Genomic DNA, 20,913 nt, shown 5'->3' with positions numbered 1-20,913 from the left:
TTCAGGTGGTGGTTACATGGATATTTGCTATACATTTCATCATTACCTATATTTCTTTTCCTTTCCCTTTATTTCTCAGTAAGGGGGTACATAAAGAAATATTATTAAAGTAAAATACAGAGCAAGAGTAGATAGGTACAAATCAGAGATAGAACAAAACTAGTAACTTATTTAAAGGTTATTTGCTTTAAACTTTTTGCTTATAATGAAATAATATATATATGTATATATACATATATGTGTATATATATTTTAAAGTATAAAAGTATTTTAAAAGTAATGGCTTTAATATCAAAGGAAGTTATGATCACGGTCACAGTAATCTTTTAATTGGATTATAGTTCACTCATCTCAGAATCTGAAGCTTTATCAGAGACTGACATTTTGTGATGATAATTTAAAATTTGACCTCTTATTCCGGAATGCTGTTGATGTTGACCTTACTTAAAAAAATACTTATGTGATTTCATTTGTATTTGTATAAGATTATGAAAAATTTCTAGGTGTGGCTAAAGCAAATCGTAAGTACTTTCTTAATTGAAGTACATTTTTTTTAAACTTAAACAGTTGAACCCACGGTGAGCCTGATAAAAGGACCAGATTCTTTAATTGATGGAGGAAATGAAACAGTAGCAGCCATTTGTATAGCAGCCACTGGAAAACCTGTTGCACAAATTGACTGGGAAGGTGATCTTGGCGAAATGGAATCTACTACAACTTCTTTTCCAAACGAAACAACAACGATTGTCAGCCAATACAAGCTGTTTCCCACGAGATTTGCTAGAGGAAGGCGAATCACTTGTGTTGTAAAACATCCAGCCTTAGAAAAGGATATCCGATACTCTTTTATACTAGACATACAGTGTAAGTATGCTCCAGCATCTGCTTTCAACTTAAGCTACACATTGTATTTTCTGACTGTTCACAGAGGTCCTTATCCAGTTGCCTTTAGTTTGAATATTGAGCATGCGGGTATTCCCACAGCAGGGTTTGCTCAATTTAAATGTACTTAGTTTTGTTGTTTTGAGACTTTGAAGTAGGCTGCCCTTCAGGAAGCTGTGAAAACTTGTACTTCAGATGTGTACTAATTAAAAGACAAACAAGTGCATTGTTTTATATTGGGCTGCTGTCCCTGTCCTGGGTCTTACTGTTTTCAATAAGAATGTTTTCCTTAGCCAGGTGGCGATGGCAGTGCCTGCCTTTAATCCCAGTACTTGGAGGCAGATGCTTAATAATGCCGTGGGTGAATTTTGTTTATTTGGTGTCTGAATTCAAATCATCTATTAATTTATTCATTCATTGTCTTAGTCAAGTACTATTTACTGAATATTGTCTCCCTAGTTATTATGTTGAAAGTAAAAAAAATAATTTCTATTCTTCTAAGGCTTATCTATTGCATTGATGTTTTTTCATTGTATGGTGTATTTACTTTGTGATAAAAGATGATTGTGTCCTGCATGCATTGATTTTATAGATGCCCCTGAAGTTTCAGTAACAGGATATGATGGAAATTGGTTTGTGGGAAGAAAAGGTGTTAACCTCAAGTGTAATGCTGATGCAAATCCTCCACCCTTCAAGTCCGTGTGGAGCAGGTAACACAGAATTAAACTTATGGTAACCAACTCTTTAGAAGAGAAATGTATCCTTAAATGCACTGAGGCTGATTTTAATCAATACAGTGCATAATTAAATTAATAGCTGAAGAAATTAAATGATTGAGAGATTGCTCATTATTTCTACCCTGTTGTCTCTTACCATCCTGTCATGACATTTCTGTTTCTGCATACTGGCAACAATGTTAGGGAGTTTAGCTTTTTTCCCCTCTAATTACTGTCATAGCTCTGATGAAAGCTAGCCAGTAGGGAGGAAGCCTCCATTTTAGCATCAGCTTGATTTCTCTATTATCCTATAGTTAGGATGTGTGATACCTTCAGCAAAAGAGTGTTATCTAATTCTGTTAGGCAACCAAGAGAATGGCAAGAGATTATATTGTTCAGGCCTCTAGGACCTGACTAATAAAGAGGCATCTCATATTTAGTACTAGGATTTTTTGTTTACTAATCCATAGCTTTTAGGAACAGCACTAGCCAAGACTTGCAGACTAGCTCTCTTCTAACTCTCACTCTTATTTTTGGCTTACATTTAAGTTAGTAGGTATCCATATGGCCTTTTCCTATATACTTCATGGAGATTATCACTTCCCATTGTAACCTCTACCTCCTCTACCTTAAACTTTCCATTTCTAGTGTTTCTTCTGTCTACTTCATATCACCCCTGTTGTACTGCACCCCCTTTATGGCACACCCAATCCCAATGGGCCTTTTTGATTTTTCTGGCTTTCACAGGTATTCCAAGTTAAACACAAATGTAAAGGTTCAGTGCTAGTGACTATATATGAGAGAGAACATGGTATGCTTTGTTTCTGGGCCTGAGTTACCTCACTTGTAATTTTTCCAGTTTCATTTACTTACAAATTCAACATCTCATTTTTCTTCACAGCTGAATAAAATTTTATTGTGTCTGTGTACATTTTTATTGTCCATCTATCCACTGATGAACATCTAAGCTGATTCCATTTGTTAGGTGTTGTGAATAGAGTAGCGTTGGACATGATTGAGCAAATATTTTTGTAATAGAATATAGAGGCCTTTGGGCCTAAGTCTACTGGTGGTATGACTGGGTGATGTGATTGTTCTGTTTCTAGCCTTTTGAAGAACTGCTTTCCGTAATGGCTGTATTACTTCATACTCCTAACCATGACTATGTGTTCTTTGTCTACATCCTTGATAGCCTTTGTTGTCAATAGATTTCTTTTATATTTTATTTATTTATTTTTATGTGTATGTGCTTGCATATGTATACCATGTTTATAAAAGAGCCCATGGAGACAGTCAAGGGCATTATATCCCCTGGATATCTAATGAGACAATTGTGAGGGACCATATGAGTGCTAGGAAACAAGCACAGGTTGTGGTTCAGCAATAAAGTGCTCTTAACCTCTGAGATGTTTCTCTAGCCCCTTGTTTGATATTTTGATAGCTATTCTACTCTCAAAGTGAAATCTACTCTCAAAGTCGTTTTAATTTGTATTTCTTTGATGGTTAACAATGTCTAATTTTTTAAAATATGTATTATTATTATTATTATTATTATTACTGTGAATTATCTGTTTAAATTGTTAGTTTGATTTCTGTTGCGGTGGTAAAACAATCTGACCAAAAACAACTTAGGAGAGGAAATGGTTTACTCCCATTTACAGGTCATAGTCCATCATTGGGGAAATTTGGGTCAGGAAATGAAGCAGAAACCATGGAAAATGCTGCTTGTTGCCCTTCAGCAAGCCCATGCTTAGCTGGATTTCCTGTACAGCCCAAGTCCCATCTATCTAGGGAAGTTGGTACTAACAGTGGCCTGTGCTTTCCTATATTAATTAACAGTCAAACATTTCCCCAAGCATGCCTAAAATCCAGTCTGATCTGGAAGATCCTTCAGTTGAGATTCCTGTCTTAGGTGGTTCAAAGCTCTGTCAGAGTGACACTGAAAGCAAACTAAGTCTTAGCTCCATAACCTATTTGTAAAATTAGTCTTTTCTTGATGTTTGTCTTAGTTTCTTGTGTATGTATTCTCTAGATATATAGCTAGCAAAGATTTTTCTTTGATTGCATGGACTTTTCTTTGTTGTACACAAGATATTTAATTTCATGAAGTCCAGTTTGTTGATTGTTGGCCTTGTTTTCTGAGTTACTCAATTCCTGTTTAAAAACTATTTGCCTATGGCTCATCTTGTAGCAAGCATGTTGCTTTCTTTTTCCTCTAACAGTTCCAGAATTCGTGGTTTTATGTTGAGGTATTCTGTCCATTTAGAGTTGATTTTTGTGCCAGGATCGATCTACAGATGTAATGTCCCTCTGCAGTGAATGGTGTTAAACACAGACTTCATGGCTGCTCAAGGTCCTGAGAGGAAATGATGGTTGAGTCCTCAACCCTAAATAGTACATTTGATGCTGTCCATCAAATGCTAGTGGAATACTGTCATGAGTGAGTGGGAAGCAAAAAGCAGGACGATGGGGAGAAGAGCTGTGAAATGCTGTCTTCTATGCCCGACATAATCAATGCAGTCATGCTCTTACAGTAGCTGTGGCAGCCTGCACTGGCCCTGGATAAGACTCACCAGTCAGTCATCTGTCAGGAATGGACTTATAGGACCCATCCCTGCTTACCGACTTATTAGCTACTCCTATAATCTGGGGAAAGAGAAGAAGGGCGTTATTTTCAGTTAGTACCAATGGATGAGCCCACTAGGCTACAGTGGATAGTTCCAAACTCTTAATCACACCAGTAGTTCTGGTTAAACTCAGTGTATCACAAAAAGACATGAATAAGAAAAGCAACTCACGATGGGGTAGGGGCCTTGACAGAAGGGATTTGGAGTTTCAGAGATGGTGGAAGGTGACAATTATCAGGATGTTGTGTATATGTAATTGATGAAATTGTTGGAAGAAATTTAGTAAAATCTATGAAAATCTTCCCTCTTATGCTGACCCATCTAACATACCTGGATTCATTTTCCAAAGAAGTAAGTGTATGTAATGCACTTGGATAGTTTATCTTTATTGAAATAAAAATTATATGAAATTATATAAAATTAAATGAAAATTACTGCCATCCTAAAATATAAGAGTTTATTAAAGAATTGCTTTTGCTATTTGAAGCTATTACAAATGTTATGCTTTTTAAACATCTAGGTTGGATGGACAATGGCCTGATGGTTTATTGGCTTCAGACAATACTCTTCACTTTGTCCAGCCATTGACTTTCAATTATTCTGGCGTTTATGTCTGTAAAGTGACCAATTCCCTTGGTCAAAGAAGTGATCAAAAGGTCATCTACATTTCAGGTAAGCTACTGCCTTTTTCCAAGATGAGTTAAATAATGTAATACTATGCAGTAATTTATACTTGTAACAGTTTAGGTTCATTGATAGGAAGTTTTAAAAGAAACATAAAGAGGATATGATAAGGTAACAGCATCTAATATATATATATATATATGTTAGATATATACATATATATATACACATAAATTGGCAGTACTTTAAGGTAATGTCAAAATGTATATGCAACAAGTTCTGCATATTTGGTAGCATGCCTTTATAAGTTCTTCCATGTTTAAATAATGAACAGTGTTTGTTTTGTTTTGATTTTTCCTTCTTCATTGCATATAATTGTCTGGTTAAGTAAAATTGGGTATTAACTTTGTTAATTTGGTTTTGGAAAGAACATTGCTTGCCATTGGAAGTGGACCTGCCATTTTAGATTAATGAGAGGTCAAGTTAAAAGTGCTACTTTGTTTTAAAGAAGTAAAATTTGATATTTTTTGTATGTTTTTAAGCCCTGAATATGTGAATTTTTCATATATTATTTGTTTCACTATGAAAGTTTTATTAATTTGGTTCAGTATAAACTTGAGCATTCACAAAATATAAGAATAAAATCCACATTTTAAAATTACTTATTGTAACTTACCCATGAGGTACTTATATAGGAAAACACATTAAAGTATTTGAACAATTCTTAATGTTCAGAAGGATATTTCATTGTTCATCTCTAACTCATGAAAAATGAGGATTTAAAAAAAGGACTCTGAGATGAAGGTTTGTAGTATGGAATGGATGGTCATAGCTCTCAGTCTCTTCAAATGTAAGAATAAATTATGGATTTTAGAAAGCATTATGCTTGTGTTTTCAGTGCTGTGTGACCCTGTGTCATTAAGCTAATGACACGCTTACACAGATGCTCACCTGTCCTCTGGACAAGCAGTGTATTACTGCCCGGCATACAGCAGAGGTTCCTATTTGCTGTGTGATATTCACACGGACATAAAGCTGTGAGCATCCACATAGAGCTTCTTAGTAACCGCACTTGGTCAGGGGTTGATTCAAAGATATGAGTTGCTTTTCTCCCTTAAAGACAAGCTACAGGCAGTATATATTCAAATTATATTAAAACATAAATTTTGGTTTCCTTAAATTTATATTATTGAAATTAAATAGTATTGAATTTTAATTTCCTTAAGTTTTATTCCTTTTACACAGCGTCCTGTGGGGTGTTTGACCTTAGATCCAAATGTCACTGTGTCGTCTTTACATAGTATTTTTGTACGCCGATTCCATTGGTGACACAGACTTCATACTCTCTGGAATCCAGGGTTGTGTTGCGATTTGTTTTATTCTGACGAATTCTCAAGCTTTGTTTGCAGTTGCCTATTTAGGATTATTATATATAGAAGTTAAGTAGACATTACAACTCACCTTTGTTCAAAATCAAGGTTTTTTTCTCATGCCCCTAGATGCAAACCTGTTTCTCTGTCAGTTTCTCTTGTCATTGGCTTGTGTGTTTTGTCAATCACATTTAGTCCGGATACAGCCCTTTTTATCAGCCTTCTTTTCACTCTTTCTTCTACCCTGAACTCAGTCGATCAGCCAGCCTGTCTTGGCTTTCCTGTACACTAGATGGAACATTACCTGCTCTACACCTTTTCTGCAGTGACTGCTTTAAGCCAGAACAACCAGAACCTTTACTTGTAAAGCTGTTAATCTCCTGTTTTGAACCTGTCACCCTCCAATCAGTATTCAGATAAGCACCCAGTCGTCCTTTTAAAGAGTACATTAGATTATGTCATTCCTTAAGAGCTTCCCTGACTTACATTTTACCCATGGTTAAAACCAGATCTTCACAGTGAATAACAGGGCTTTGTGTGCACTCTTTGACATCATGTCATCTTCTATGTTCCTTGGTCACTGGTTCATCCACTCTGGCCTCCTATTTCATTGAACATAGCAGGTATGCTTCTGCCTCAGAGTTTGCATTTTCTGTTTCCATAACCTGGAGAGCTCTGCAAGGTATCCTCTTCCTCCCTTACTTCCTTTTCCAAATGGTCACATTTTCTAACAAAATCTTTCTTCTTTCTATGATTCTCCATAACCGTTTTACTACCTCCTGTCCTCTACCCTATTCTTCTCTTTGGTACTTGTCAATATGGCATATTTTTTTTTTTATTCATATGCTCATCTGTTTTTATCCCTACCAGAAGTTAATGCATATGTCAAGGATTTGTGTCTATTTTAATCATAGCTATATTGCTGCCATGTCCAATAATCTGTGACATACAGTAGGTATTCAGTACATTTTTGTTGCATGAGTGAAAAAAATAGATTTAGGAAAGAAGTAACTTTATTTTTTTTGTTTAGGGAACTGATGACTAACCCTTTTTAAAAAATCAAAAATCTATTAGGTTTTATAAATAGGGGAGACAACTTTGAGAAAATATAAGTAGTCAGTTTAGTTACTCAGAGTACTGCTGAAGAAGATAACTTTGGGAGAGGTAGTGTTTATCAAGCGATCAAAAATTGGATCTTACCTTCCTACGCAGAGTCTATGCCAGGTGCAGTCACTGTCTCTGCTGCCGATTGTATCCTCAATGTGCTGGTACTTTTACAAGGTGCTTTTTCATCAAACTATTTGGTTTTTATCAGGGTAAGAGACTGTAAATGACATAGTAAGAGATCATCTCAGTGTTAGATTAACTTTTAAAGCTATATAATCTTAAAATATATATTTTATTATTTTGGAAATGTGTAATCTATGTCAAGATTCAAAAAATTTTACTTAGAAAAACAGATTTAGCAACTCTTAGTGAACTTGTTTTTCAAATATCATTATGTCTTCTCACATTGGTGGCCATCAGGGTTTGGACAGAGGCCGAGGCCTCATGACGGCAGCATTCAGGTTAGGGTGCTGCACTGTACTCAGTATAGCGTCACTCTCAGGGTTCTCAGGTAGCTCTTAGTCTAACCCCCTAACTATTGGACCTTTTGTTTTTCTGATTTGCTGATTGCCTAATTCATTATTTCTGAAAGTAGAATATCAAATTATGACATTTCACGTCAATACCTCATGCCTAGCATTCTTAACTGCTCTGCAAAGTTGAATTTCATATTACTGATTTTAAGATCCACGCATACATTTTAGAATCTACAAGTGGTAAATTCTAACTTTGAGATACGTGATTAAAAAAAAGAGCCTATATGTAAAAAATTAAGATGAATATATTTAATTTTTAACACAATTATTAGACTGAATTGTGCCTGATAGTGACAAGGATATTCCTAAGTTTACTATTTGTTCTCTTATGTAGCAGAACTAATCAGTTAGTTGGCAAAACAAACTAAAAAGGCCCTTCCTTTGTAGAGATCTTAAAAATCAACTGCAATTTTCATATCTGTCATCTTCTCATGTCAAACATTTAGCAAAGAAGATAAAAATGTCTGATTGAAACAATAAGGAGTGATGATGAGATTTTTAAATCACTATAGATAAGTAGCTGTTAATGATTATTAAAATCTTTGACGGAGATTCATTCTAGATTAAAATAAAAAGATAGGTCTGCTATCCATTGCCATATGTCCATTGCTTAAGATATAAAATGAAGGAAGTGTTAACTCCTGCAGTACTGACATTATGGCCATGCTATCTTTAACACTTGTTAAGAAGAGTGAATTTGAATTAAACATTTTCTAGGGCCACTAATAAGGCTAACTAAAGTTTTAAATATTTTTGTTTGATTTTTCTGAAATCTTTATTTTGTAAAATACAAGTAAAAGGACAGTAGAAATTTATTTGTGTACATATAAAGAACTTTGCAAGTGGAAATAAAAATGTTAAATTTTTATCAGTATATTATAACACTGTTGAGTTTTATATTTTCTACTTGGTGGGGAGTTTAGGTGTATGCATTGCTCTTATTAAAACTAGGGCATTAGAGACCATCATAAGCTTTGAAAGTCTCCATGTATACAGATGTATACAATGTATAAGTTTTAAATAATTAATATAGGCAATTTGTAGTTTTATTTCAACGTGTTGGTACATTTTTTTCTTTGTAATAATTACATTTGGTAACTTGGCTACCCTGTTATTCCCCTAAAAAAATACATAAATTGTCTCACAAAAACAAAGCTTAAGTTTTTGTCTTATGTACCTTAATTTCTAGAAGCTGGACTATATGAAGCATTACTTTGTTGACACTAAAAAGAATAACAGTTGCTTTCTTGAACATGAATTTGCCCAGCTAGAAAAAATTGTCTCATAAGTCTTCCTAGGTTCGTCTACATCTGCCCTTGGTAGCATCCATCAGTATGAACTGTTACAGAACCTTAAAACCATAGGAAAAGAGCTCTACGTTATTTGGGTTTTTTTGTTTTGTTTTGTTTTTGTTTTTTTAAAATACTGTATTTGCTAAATTTTTACCACATTCTATACATATGGCATTCCGTGATGAAACCTGTTTCAGTAAGTATATTTCTTTAGCTTGTGATGTTAGAATAACTTACCCCATGTAGATTTAGTATTTTTCTAACAATCATTTTTAAAAACTCTGTCAGAACCACTCATGTAAAAATTAATTTTAGGAGATTATCATTTGGGTCATTTATTTTTCTCTTTGAAAACTTCAACATTTTAAAACTCATCTTTAAACTCTAGAACTTTATGTATCATGGCCTACAGATACTACTTAATGGACAATTAACCAATCTTTAATTTTTTACTCTTTATGTTTAGTTGCTTTTTAATATTAATGGCTAGTCTGTAATATAATGTTAATAAATGGTCCATTCGCATCTAATACTTAAATATTGTTAGAATGTTCTCTCTAAAATATTAGCTATTCCCTTTTACAGTCTGTCCTAAAACAATGGCATGGAATTACACAAATATATTATCCATTGATTATTAGAGGCAATTAGTATGTTTTTCCTTTGTGTTTGTTAGTTTCGTTTCATAATAGCCCATTTGATTGATACCGTTCTACATATGTGCTTTACTTTTTAAATTACCAAACAATGGTTTTTACTATTATATATCTTTCATAAAAAGTTTATAGTATATTTTATTTAAGATAAATATTTTTGAGAGAATTATTAAACCCACAACTTATATATAGTATGCCCACTTAACAAGATTCTATGGTTTTTCATTCTTTTAAAAGATAAGTTCTGATCTTATTTATTAAGTAAAGATACATATTAAGAAAATATTCCACTTTAATTATCATTTTAATCCTTTTGCTACTGGCTAAAAAACTACCCATTTGAAATATTTTATTTAATTGAAATTTTATATGATAGTTCTTAAGCCGGGATGTACAGATCAATTAAGTAACAGTCTACATTGGAACAGCAACCCATTCCTTAGTGCACAGTATTACTCAAATGTGGATCAGTGACTTTGGACTCATACCACTAGTTTTATTTTTCTCATTAACTTGGTAACTGACAAAAGTGTCAGGATTTTTTTTTAAATATCTGTAAGTTACATTACTTTCTAATCTTAAATTAAGAATGAAAAACTATTTTTACTGTGAATATGTAAATATGAGCTGTGCTGCCTTCTCAACTGCTGCTGGATCAGCCTCACTGACATTCTCTGCCTTTCTGTGTCTTGTCTATCTTTACTGTTTCCATTAGATCCTCCTACTACCACCACCCTTCAGCCTACAGTTCAGTGGCATTCCTCAACTGCTGACATCGAGGATCTAGCAACAGAACCTAAAAAATTGCCCTTTCCATTGTCAACTTTGGCAACAATTAAGGATGACACAATTGGCACCATCATTGCTAGTGTAGTGGGTGGGGCCCTCTTCATAGTGCTCGTGAGTGTGTTGGCTGGAATATTCTGCTATAGGAGACGACGGACGTTTCGTGGAGACTACTTTGCCAAAAACTACATTCCACCGTCAGACATGCAGAAAGAATCGCAAATCGATGTTCTTCAACAAGATGAGCTTGATTCTTACCCAGACAGTGTAAAAAAAGAAAACAAAAATCCAGTGAACAATCTAATACGTAAAGACTACTTAGAAGAGCCTGAAAAAACTCAGTGGAATAATGTAGAAAATCTCACTAGGTTTGAAAGACCGATGGATTATTACGAAGATCTAAAAATGGGAATGAAGTTCGTCAATGATGAACGCTACGATGAAAATGAAGATGATTTAGTTTCCCATGTAGATGGTTCCGTAATTTCCAGGAGGGAGTGGTATGTTTAACAGCCACTAATGTGACTTCACTATGTACAATGTTTCATTCATACTAGTTGATCATTTTCAGATTGTTCATACTTTTTCTTGAGGAAGAATAAGCTTTTTCAAGTTGATTTCGAGCTTACTTTTTATATTCTGATCTGACAAATGAAAATGTAACATCTGGGTTCAATGTATCTGAGCTGCTTTACAATTTTTTTCACTGCTGTACTACTGTCTCAAGATTTAAATTCTAATGCAGAGTACTTTATTGGTCTGAGGCACACAGGTAAGAAGAAATGTCAACGTTAAATGTATGACGTTTTGGTACAAAAATTAAAAACAGAAAAAAATGAAACTACCTTGGTATTGTGTATTAAATGTTTACCTAAGACTATAATCTCAAGTATAATATTTGTGTAACGTATACCTCTCAAAGCTTATCACCACTAAGTGTACTCCATCAAAATTGACAGTAAAACTAATTCAAGAAATGCTTATATATTTTTAGTATACTAAAATCATTCATCCTGATGGAGTATCTTTCATCTTCCAACATTATTTTCTAAGTTTCTATATATATAGAATCTTTACCTCTGCATTTTAATGAGCCTTGCCATAATTACTGTAAAGTGGCTTTTCAAAGATATTTTGTTGCACTAAAACTGTGGCCATAAACTCAGTGAATATGATGTGTGGAAGAGCATAATTAGCTGGTCAATATTTTTGTCCAAAATACATTGAAGAGTAATAAAATATATGCCTCCTAACAATAATTATTAATTTTTCTCATTTTTGGAAGAAAGTTCTTAAGTTGTTTTGTGAACATGGTTTTGGTGCATGAAGCATTAAGCTTATTTTAATGCTTTATTTGACAAGTATATAAATAGTGATGAAAATATGGTAGGCAGATAAGTACAAAGAGGGTATTTGAGTATATTTGTGTGCCAGACTTAGACATGAACTGTTTCAGCCAGGAATCTATACAAAGAATTTTCTAGATCTTCTTGTTTTAGTTATTTAATGTTGCTATTGTTCAAACGGGTACATGTACAAAAGCAATGAAAATAAACTTTGAAGCTTGAGGTTTAATTAGAGAAATCTGAATTACAGAATCAGTCATTGATAACACTTTGAGTATTGGCAATCCATCCTTTTTTTCTCCATTTTCTCCTAAATGTATGTGTATGATTCAAGCTTTTTTTGTTTGTGTTTTGTTTTTGTTTTCAAATTAAAACTGGAAACATATCATGAGATTTTTTGGGTTTATTTTGTTCATTTGTTTCACATAGTTCATTAACTATATTCTTTCCAATATCATATAATTTCTGAGAGATGTTATATAAATCTTCAAATGTTAATGTTCTTTGTATGGTGAATTAGTTCTGCAGTAGAGTTCTTAAAATCGTGATAATAGAAACTGTTTTAAGGCCCAAAGAATGTTTTTCTATCAGTTGACTAGGAAAAAGGACTGTGTAGAACAAGTATCTTGCCAGGACAGTAAAGATATTATTAAATGAATCATAATAGATAAATTATTTTTAATAAAAGAAAAATTATGCACTCTTCACTCTACCAACCAATATTCCCAATCCTCCTTCATTCATATATATATGTGAATTTTATATATAAATATATACTAGAATTTTATTCTATATGTTTCATATAGAAGACAGAATTGTGGCATATTCCTAAAATATTGCAAATAGTGACAGCTTTATTCTGAATGATTAGACACTATTTTTCTTTAGCAGTGTTCTGAAAATTAGCTCTACCCTAACATGTATTGTAAGGCAATAATATCAGATTAAGAAATAAAGTTAGTTTGCCAATATCTCATTGAAAATATGTTTTAATATATTTAATCACTTAATGTACAAATAGACACTTAGTTCAAATCGTTGGGAGTACACTTTCTTAGCAACAACACACTGTGACAAAACAAACTTTATTTTCACTTAAGTATCAGTAATGATATGAGCCACAAGAAAGAGATGTCTATTTCTTTCTGTGAAAGATAAGAATTTATTGCTTTTTTGATTAAATACTTTATCTTTAGAAGTAGAGTTTTGATAGGTTGTATGAGACCAAGCAGAATGATTACATTTAGGAGTCTATATAAATCCCAACTTGAAAATATAGTCTAGAAGAAATTAGTAATGTATCTTGAGAGCTGTTTCTAAAGTACAAATACCTGCTGATGGTGAGCTCCTATTACTCGGTTGACTATGTGGTTAGTTTTAGGCATCGCCTCTGGTTTTGTGGGCAAAAAGCAACCTCGAAACCTATGGCACATTTAATGTAGTCTGTATCTGGATCGTTTGGTACGCTGGAGGCTTGGCAGGGTTTAGGAATCTTATACTGGTGCTTATGGCTTTTGGAAACATTGCACTGTTGTTCACTAAAGCTTTATGTATGTACACTGTACATAGAAAGTTGTCTGAACATGAATATTCATGTGAATACTGGTGATGTGCACAGCTGATTGTTAGGAATGTAAAAAGCATCTCTCCTTAGAAAATTGAAAGATAATGTTTACTCTTTAGGGTCCATGTTTACTTTTTGTTACTTTGATATGTTTCGATTTGCTTTTACATTTTTATATTTGCTTCATGGTTTCTTTTCTGCTGGTTAAATCATTTCAGTACTACAAGTTGTTTTTTTTCTGTAAATTTTATTAAAATACACTAAACTTCTGTAAGCTGGAAGTTAATTCTAAAATAGTACTTGATTATATTTGAACATTTAGTATTTAACCACGTGCCTAATAAGTGCTGTGTGTGTATCTGTGTCCATCCCTTTCCACACACACACACTTGGACTCGTGCATTTGCACGTACGTGCACGCGCGCACACACACACAGCTGTATATAAAGAAATTGCTAGTGTTCTTAAAGAAGTGATTGCTGCTTCTGATAGTCATTCATGTGTGAAAAGTTTTAGGAAGAAACTAGCTACATTTTTAAATTAAGGGATTATAGGAATTAGAATTAGTGCAAAATGTGACATGTAATACATGTAGCCATGTAATACATAAAATGTTTGATGTAATTTTGATAAAGGCTGTTAAACTATATAATTATAATAGGCTATTTATGTGGAAGTAATTAACATAAGATATGAGAAAGGAAAAAATGGCACACGTAGTGAGTTTTTCAACCCTACAGGGTCTAGAGTATAAACAGGTTTTCCCACTACTTGTTAATTGGAAATGACCTGTCAAAATGGGGGGTCTTATTTCTCATATTATTTTGACATTCTGCGTTGAATTCAGTTTTCAGTTTTAGCTTTTCACCAATACTTTAAAAAAAAGAAAGAAAGAAAATTACTTATTAGGTATTGGTCCTCATTGCCTTGCAATAAACCATGAAATACAGTTTGAAACAAAGCTTTTCAGTGGCGTATTTCTAAAGTGAGACTAAATTCTGTATTATTTTCTTTGTCCTCATATTTGCTCATGTGCCTGTGTTTGTATGTTCATATATGCATAACCCACTGTCCTTTCAATTAAACATTAAAATGCCATTAATAATCATAGGAAGTAGGATCTCCTTCATTCCTCTTCCCAAACAATGAATATCAGGTTAAAGAGGGAGTTAAGTAAACATTGACAGTGCCTCTAAGACATGTTAGCCACTAGACCGTTGGTTTTGGCATATATTCAGGAGCTTTTTTGTGTCTCCATCATCAGTGTGATACTCAAAAATATTTGGAAAATTGCATCTGCACCAAACATGTGCAACCTGTGTGTCTCGCCTTTTTGTAAACACTACATATAACCATTACATGGAATTTACTATTCATCAGGCATTTTAAGTGATCTGAAGATAAAAGCATGTAGGATATGTAGAGATTATGTTCATCTAGTACATTGCTAGGGATTTGAACGTCACTGTATTTTGGCACTTTGGGGTCCTGGAACCACTGCATGTAAATATCAGTTGGTTTTCATTTTGAAGTCACCTCATTTTAATAGTTACTTAGCTTGTCATTTAGTGGTGTTTACTTACTGCTTATGAACTGTTTTGAAGAGAAACAACACTTTCTACTCAATTTCCTGTTTACTATTTGTTATTTTTAATAATGGTCTGTATTTTTCTAGACTTTTTTTTTTTTTTAAATAAGCAGCCATTTCTTCAAGTGGCATACACTTTGGATTGTTCTTGTTCACCTCATGATATACCAATAAAAATTCATTCATGGAAGCAACTTTAGAATAGTGTCGACAGTATCCCGACTTAAAGTTTAGACATGTCTCTGTTTACATATGTGTGTTTTCTTTTGTTATGATATATCTAGATTTTTAAAATAGGAAAATGAGAAGCAAAATTAAGCGTAACTTTACAACAGGTTGTACTGTATATATTTAATTGGAGCTTGGCAGCAGGGAATATATGTTTCACCTTAGAAGAATAAAGTTTATTTCATTGTGGGAAGAAAGTAGCATTTTACTATCCTAGCTGTACGCCATGATGGCAGTGGTGAAAAAGTGAGTATTGGATGGTAACATTGCCACAGAAGTAATCCTTAATGCTTGAGAACCATCAAAAGCCTTATTTTCTTACATTCATAGTATTTCTACATCAATACACCAGTACAGAAATTTTACCATTCCAGTTACTAGAAATGTCTCAGGGAAAAGCTACCTGTGGAATTTTTTTTTTTTCTAATCCACCTGCTTTGGTTATTACCAGATCACTGTCACAGCATTTTAAGCATGTCAGCATTTCTGTCATTACCTCATTGGCGGTAAATCATCATGCATTCTAAAAGATAAAGATCGTTCTAGAAATCAGCCATTGTAGCTTTTTAGAAAGTTTTCTTCGTATCTTTATTATACCAAAACCAAATATTTCTCTAACTTCAAGCAGTAAGTATTCACATTTCTGTCACTTTTATCAGTTTTAATCAGGATCCAAGTATGATTTGTGTATTGTAATTTTAGAAATACCTTCTTGTGTGTTCTGGCCCACATTTCTTCCCTCCGTGTTTTTGTTTGTGTTCTAAAATGGCTTTATTTTCCTATAGTTTCCCTGTGTAGATTGTCCCTTAGCCCCAAATGCATTCACTGCATTTTCATAAGTTGATATTAAGGTCTATATCCTTGCTTGCATTCAAGTTTCATTGTGTGCGCAAGGTGGCTTCATAGGAGAGGATGCATTCTTCCACTGGGAGCCTCATAATACCTGCTTTTCTGCTCCGACCTTAGCAACCATTTGGTCCTGGTGCTGAGACACGGTAACAGAGGACCTACTCATATCCAGATGTATTAACTGTGCTTTCCCTTTGCGGTGTGCCTGATACATGAATAATTATGTCCACGCTTTCCCTTTATTGAAAACTACTTTCACCCCCTTTCCACACTGGGAGGCCAGTCCATAGAAGTACATCTCAAATGATAGATTTATGATACTTCAACAGAAAAAACAAATGCAACCCATGGTCTTTTCAATCATCTTGTATGTATCCCAGGTTTACATTTTATTATTTTAGTCTGTCTTTTGTAGATCAGTGAAAACTTTTGATTGTAACATTAGTATGTATTCCAAGTACATTTGTGCTTCTAGAGCAACTCAGTTGTATGTATTTTAAAATAGTCTGAAATGGACATTTTGACTCTGAAAAATAATACTTTGAAAATGTCAGTGTAATTGTCACTATTTGGGATACACAATGTGCTTCATTTTAAAACAACCTCGTTTCTCACAAAATATTTAAAAATGATTAAATGTGCTTCCTTTTTAAAATCTCGGTTTTTAGACTTTTTGATTCAATAATTTCAAAGACCTTCTGTTGTTCATATCTTCTGATACTTGGCTTAATACGGAGCTCTTAAAGACACCTCAGTTCCCCATGGAAGGAATGCATTGTGGGGCCCCGTGCGGCAAGTGAGGAAGTGGCACTTGATCATGTCAGGTTGACAGTGCCAGTTGATGCGTTGTATGTTGGTTATGACTTGCTTTTTTTTATAACCATGCTGCCTTTTTGCTTTTCCTTGAGTGTGTGTGTGTGTGTGTGTGTGTGTGTGTGTGTGTTTGTGATGGTGTTGATTTGCTAATAACGGAAGGTAGCTTCTCCTTCTAAGCAAGCATTACTTCTGAGTTCTACCCCCAGCCCCATTAAGTGTGTTTCAAATGTAAATGCTATTTCTGCACTTGATTGGACTGTGTGTATTTCATGAATTTTATAACCTCATCTTGGAATGTTTCTGTTTGTTGTGAAGACCAGTATAATGACTGGTTCACGTGTGTATTCCTAGCGGTGGTACAGTGCTTGGCACATAGATGCCTGCCAATTCATTGAATGAGCCCCTGAAAGTGACCTGAGATAAATATGGTACTTAGAAAAAAATGGTGGGATTAATTTTTTTTTTTTTTTTTTGGATACAAGCTCAGCTGTCATGTAGAGATCATGAAGGAGCTGTTGATAAATGAAGGCTGGCAGTGTAGCACAGGTGTAGACCATGAGCTTGCTCGGCATCTACAAGGTCTGGGTCCTCAGCCCTGAACACTGAGGGCTTATTTATGGGAAAATCTGGCAATAACGGTTTGGTACACTGTGAGAGTAAGTAAAAGATGGATAATGAAAACAAATTATATTTGATACCTATAATATTTCATATGTGCATGCTTTTCTAAAAGTTCAATATGTATTGGATGGCTGATAACTGGCCTTTTTGAACATTTGTCTTAGAAGATGTACAATTGTTATCTTTATTATAGGTGCTATGCTTTTGACATAACAGATTGTCATTTTTCTTTTGGGGGGTAAGTTTTTGTGGAATAGGGAGTAAATTTCCAGTGAATGTGAGATACTGTAACTGTTGTGAAAGAAGCAATCTGTTGTTTTTAGAGATTCATATACCTCCTTTTCATGGTAAAATTGTAACACTTATTTTCTGGCACTTAAGACACGTAAGAGTTTTGTGGGCCATTTCCCTAGGTGATAAGATGTTTCTTCAAGTCACTAGCTTAGGTTTAAAAAAAAAAAAATCAAGTTTCACTTTCACAGTGAACCTTTTACTTGTGCAATATAAACAGTCTATGTATGGGCTCTATGTTTATCTGAAATGGTATTTTTGAATCAAATTCTCAAATTCGCATCAAAATGCTTTGCATGCAAAAGATTTTACATCTTTCTTTATGTTTCATACTGACACTCAACTTGTATTCTTAAAGCATTTGATTATCCTTAAGTATGCTTTGTCTCTTTTCTAAATTAGTAAAAGAACCAGGAAGAGAAACGAGGAAAGTAACTTTTATGTATTTACCATCATCTTTACCCATGTGAACTACTTTTGTGATGATCTGTGGGTTGAAAAATCTTAGTTTGCACTCATACTCAAGTAACCTCAGCTTTTGAAAAACAATTTTGGAAGTACTACTGTTACTATCCTGTGAACATCATTATAAAATAAGGAATCACAAATTTAAAGTGTGTGTACTAGGGATAGGTCCATTTTACCTCTACCAGAGGAAACATTCTTTTAAAGGCATATTTAAAAGACCTAGTGCATAAGAAATAGCAGATTTGACAATTGGGACTTTTTTTTATTTCTGCCACTGCTTTTAGGTGGTTGACTTTGGATTTCAGTTAGCCTCTCAGTAAAGACAGTAGACTCATCCACATTGAAGTTTGGTGTAGTGGTTAAAAATATAATTTCTGTTCTGAAGAAAACCTTATGTAGAATGATCCCAAATTTCTCTTGCATTTACAAGCACTAAGTACTCTTTGACTGTACTGACAAATATTTGAATTTTATGGTATCAAATTGAGAGCTAGTAATTAGACTGATAAACAGAAGTTGATAATCTCAGTTATGCTAAAAGTTGTAGTTTGAGCACAATCACATGTTTTTCCCACTCTGTCAAGATTGTGTTCATTGACAGTTTATTCAGATGGATGACTTGTTCTGAAGGGTAAGAGGTGCAATCTGAAATGAAGCTAATGAAGTGACCCACAAGTAAACTATATTATTAGTTTGCAAAAGAAAATCATAGAAAGTAAAACGACATGTGAACAAGACTGGTCTTGAACTGACAGACATTATCTGCCTCAGCCTTCTTAGTACTACAATTGAATAATAGTACTTGGGTAGATAAAACTTTTCCAACATGCCAGCCCTTCATTTCCATTTCAGTTTGCCATGTCTGGTGTGAAGATGTAATTGTAAGGAATTAAGGCATGAGACATACATCTTCATGAAAACAGCTTTTTATTTCCTATAGACAAAGGGCAAGCCTTTATTAGCTGTTGCCTCCCACCCAACCCCAAAATCTGAGAAAAAGCAAGGGCTGAAGACTTGTGTCTCAACCCAGCTTTTCCTTTTGTTCCGTATTGAGCATTTACTGGATGACTGACAGGATACTTTAAAACCCTGTCTTCATGTATAAAGTGGTATTTTCACTGTCTACCTTACTGGGTAGAAGATTAAAACAAAACCAAGTTTATGGAATGAGGGTGTAGTTCATTTGGTGGAGTGTGTACTTACCATATGCAAAACTGGGGTTGGTTCCCCAGCAGCACATAAACTGGGCATGATGACAGATGCCTGTAATCCCCACTGTACAAGGTCCCACCTTTAGAATCATGAGTTCATAGTTAGCCTTGGCTATACAACAGGTGCCAGATTAGCGTGAGATGCATGGTATCCTATCTCAAACAGAGGAAAACAAAACACATCAACAAAACCAGAAAATGGGTATGAAGAAACTTATGAGTCACTCCACAAAATTGAGTTGTTAGATTTCATATGGCTACAATAAGCAATGTAAAACAGTGATATTACTTAATACATTTGAATTGTGTTGATTCCATTTTTTTCTGAATTTATGGATGTCATCTTTTTAAAATTTGTGTGAGATGCTAACTGCTACATTAACTTCTTAACAGAATGTATGCTTTAGTTTGAGAAATATATTAGTATTTCACAAGTTTTATATATTGACATGTATCCTTTAACCATATAGGAAAGAACTGCCATTGTTGATGTCTCCACTGTTTTGAAATATTCCACTTTAAAACATTTTGTAAAGTTTTTAAAGTATCTACTGTTACTGTTACTTTTTATACTATATTTGTAGAATTTTCTTTTGGTTTAGCCATTGAATATTATCACAGGATTTTAATAGTGTTTCTTTTTCATCTGAATAGAATGAAAATGGTAAGTGTTTGTTTTAATGGTCAACTGATTGTTTTTTTTTTTATCACCTGTTAGAATGAAAATTTAAAATTATCTTCATTTTTATTTACTGTTTTCTTTAGATATTTGTTGACTGTAGAGAATGTATCAACCCAATAATGCCTGGTTAAAAATATTCTTTCCATTAATTGAGGAAAGCAAAGCTGGGGTGTTTAAGGAAAATAGAAATTTCTTAACATAAAGCTCCTAAAATTGATGAATTAAATTTGGGGTCCTTTATACTAATTGTCAAATAGCATACTTTAATCAAATACTCATTGAGCACTGTAAAATTAAAGCATGCAACTTCAAAGACTCTAATTTAAAGTTGTTTGAAAAGCTTAATTTCTTATTACTTAACAGACATCCCGCTTAAGCAGACCTCATCCATTGCAGTGGCTGGAGCTGTGATTGGGGCTGTCCTGGCCCTGTTCATCATCGCTGTCTTTGTGACTGTGCTGCTGACACCACGGAAGAAGAGACCATCCTATCTTGACAAAGTGTAGGTAACAGTTTGTACTTGTGTTCAGCTGTGATCATCCATTTTCCATCAGCCTTTATGTCCACCTTTACATTACTTCTCCTTAGTGTTCAACAGATGGAAGGAAGTAGAGCGTTGGGCCCATGTCAGTTGGCTGTGCTTTCATCAGAAC

The 20,913-nt window shown here is 34.0% G+C and overlaps 1 protein-coding gene and 1 long non-coding RNA gene across 3 annotated transcripts in view; both read left to right on the top strand.

Annotated features, from left to right (window-relative positions):
* The window catches only part of Nectin3 (nectin cell adhesion molecule 3), a 49,480-nt gene extending 37,147 nt beyond the window's left edge, over positions 1-12,333 (top strand). For both annotated transcript variants that reach the window (XM_055593799.1, XM_055593793.1), the window contains exons 3-6: positions 568-864; positions 1,475-1,592; positions 4,746-4,897; positions 10,526-12,333. In XM_055593799.1, coding sequence (XP_055449774.1) covers positions 568-864; positions 1,475-1,592; positions 4,746-4,897; positions 10,526-11,106 — 1,148 coding nt within the window. In that variant the 3' untranslated portion in view covers positions 11,107-12,333. The remainder of the gene's footprint in view (positions 1-567; positions 865-1,474; positions 1,593-4,745; positions 4,898-10,525) is intronic.
* An 8,103-nt stretch (positions 12,334-20,436) lies between these two features.
* LOC129666599 (uncharacterized) overlaps positions 20,437-20,913 on the top strand; it is a 56,852-nt gene continuing 56,375 nt past the window's right edge. Inside the window, exon 1 of the long non-coding RNA XR_008718610.1 lies at positions 20,437-20,762. This is a non-coding gene — a long non-coding RNA (uncharacterized LOC129666599). The remainder of the gene's footprint in view (positions 20,763-20,913) is intronic.

This window comes from Psammomys obesus, unplaced genomic scaffold (assembly GCF_907164565.1).
Source record: "Psammomys obesus unplaced genomic scaffold, mPsaObe1.curated_primary_1811, whole genome shotgun sequence".
NCBI lineage: Eukaryota > Metazoa > Chordata > Mammalia > Rodentia > Muridae > Psammomys > Psammomys obesus.
Note: the sequence above shows the minus strand (reverse complement) of the source record. Positions and strands in the feature narration are given on the sequence as shown.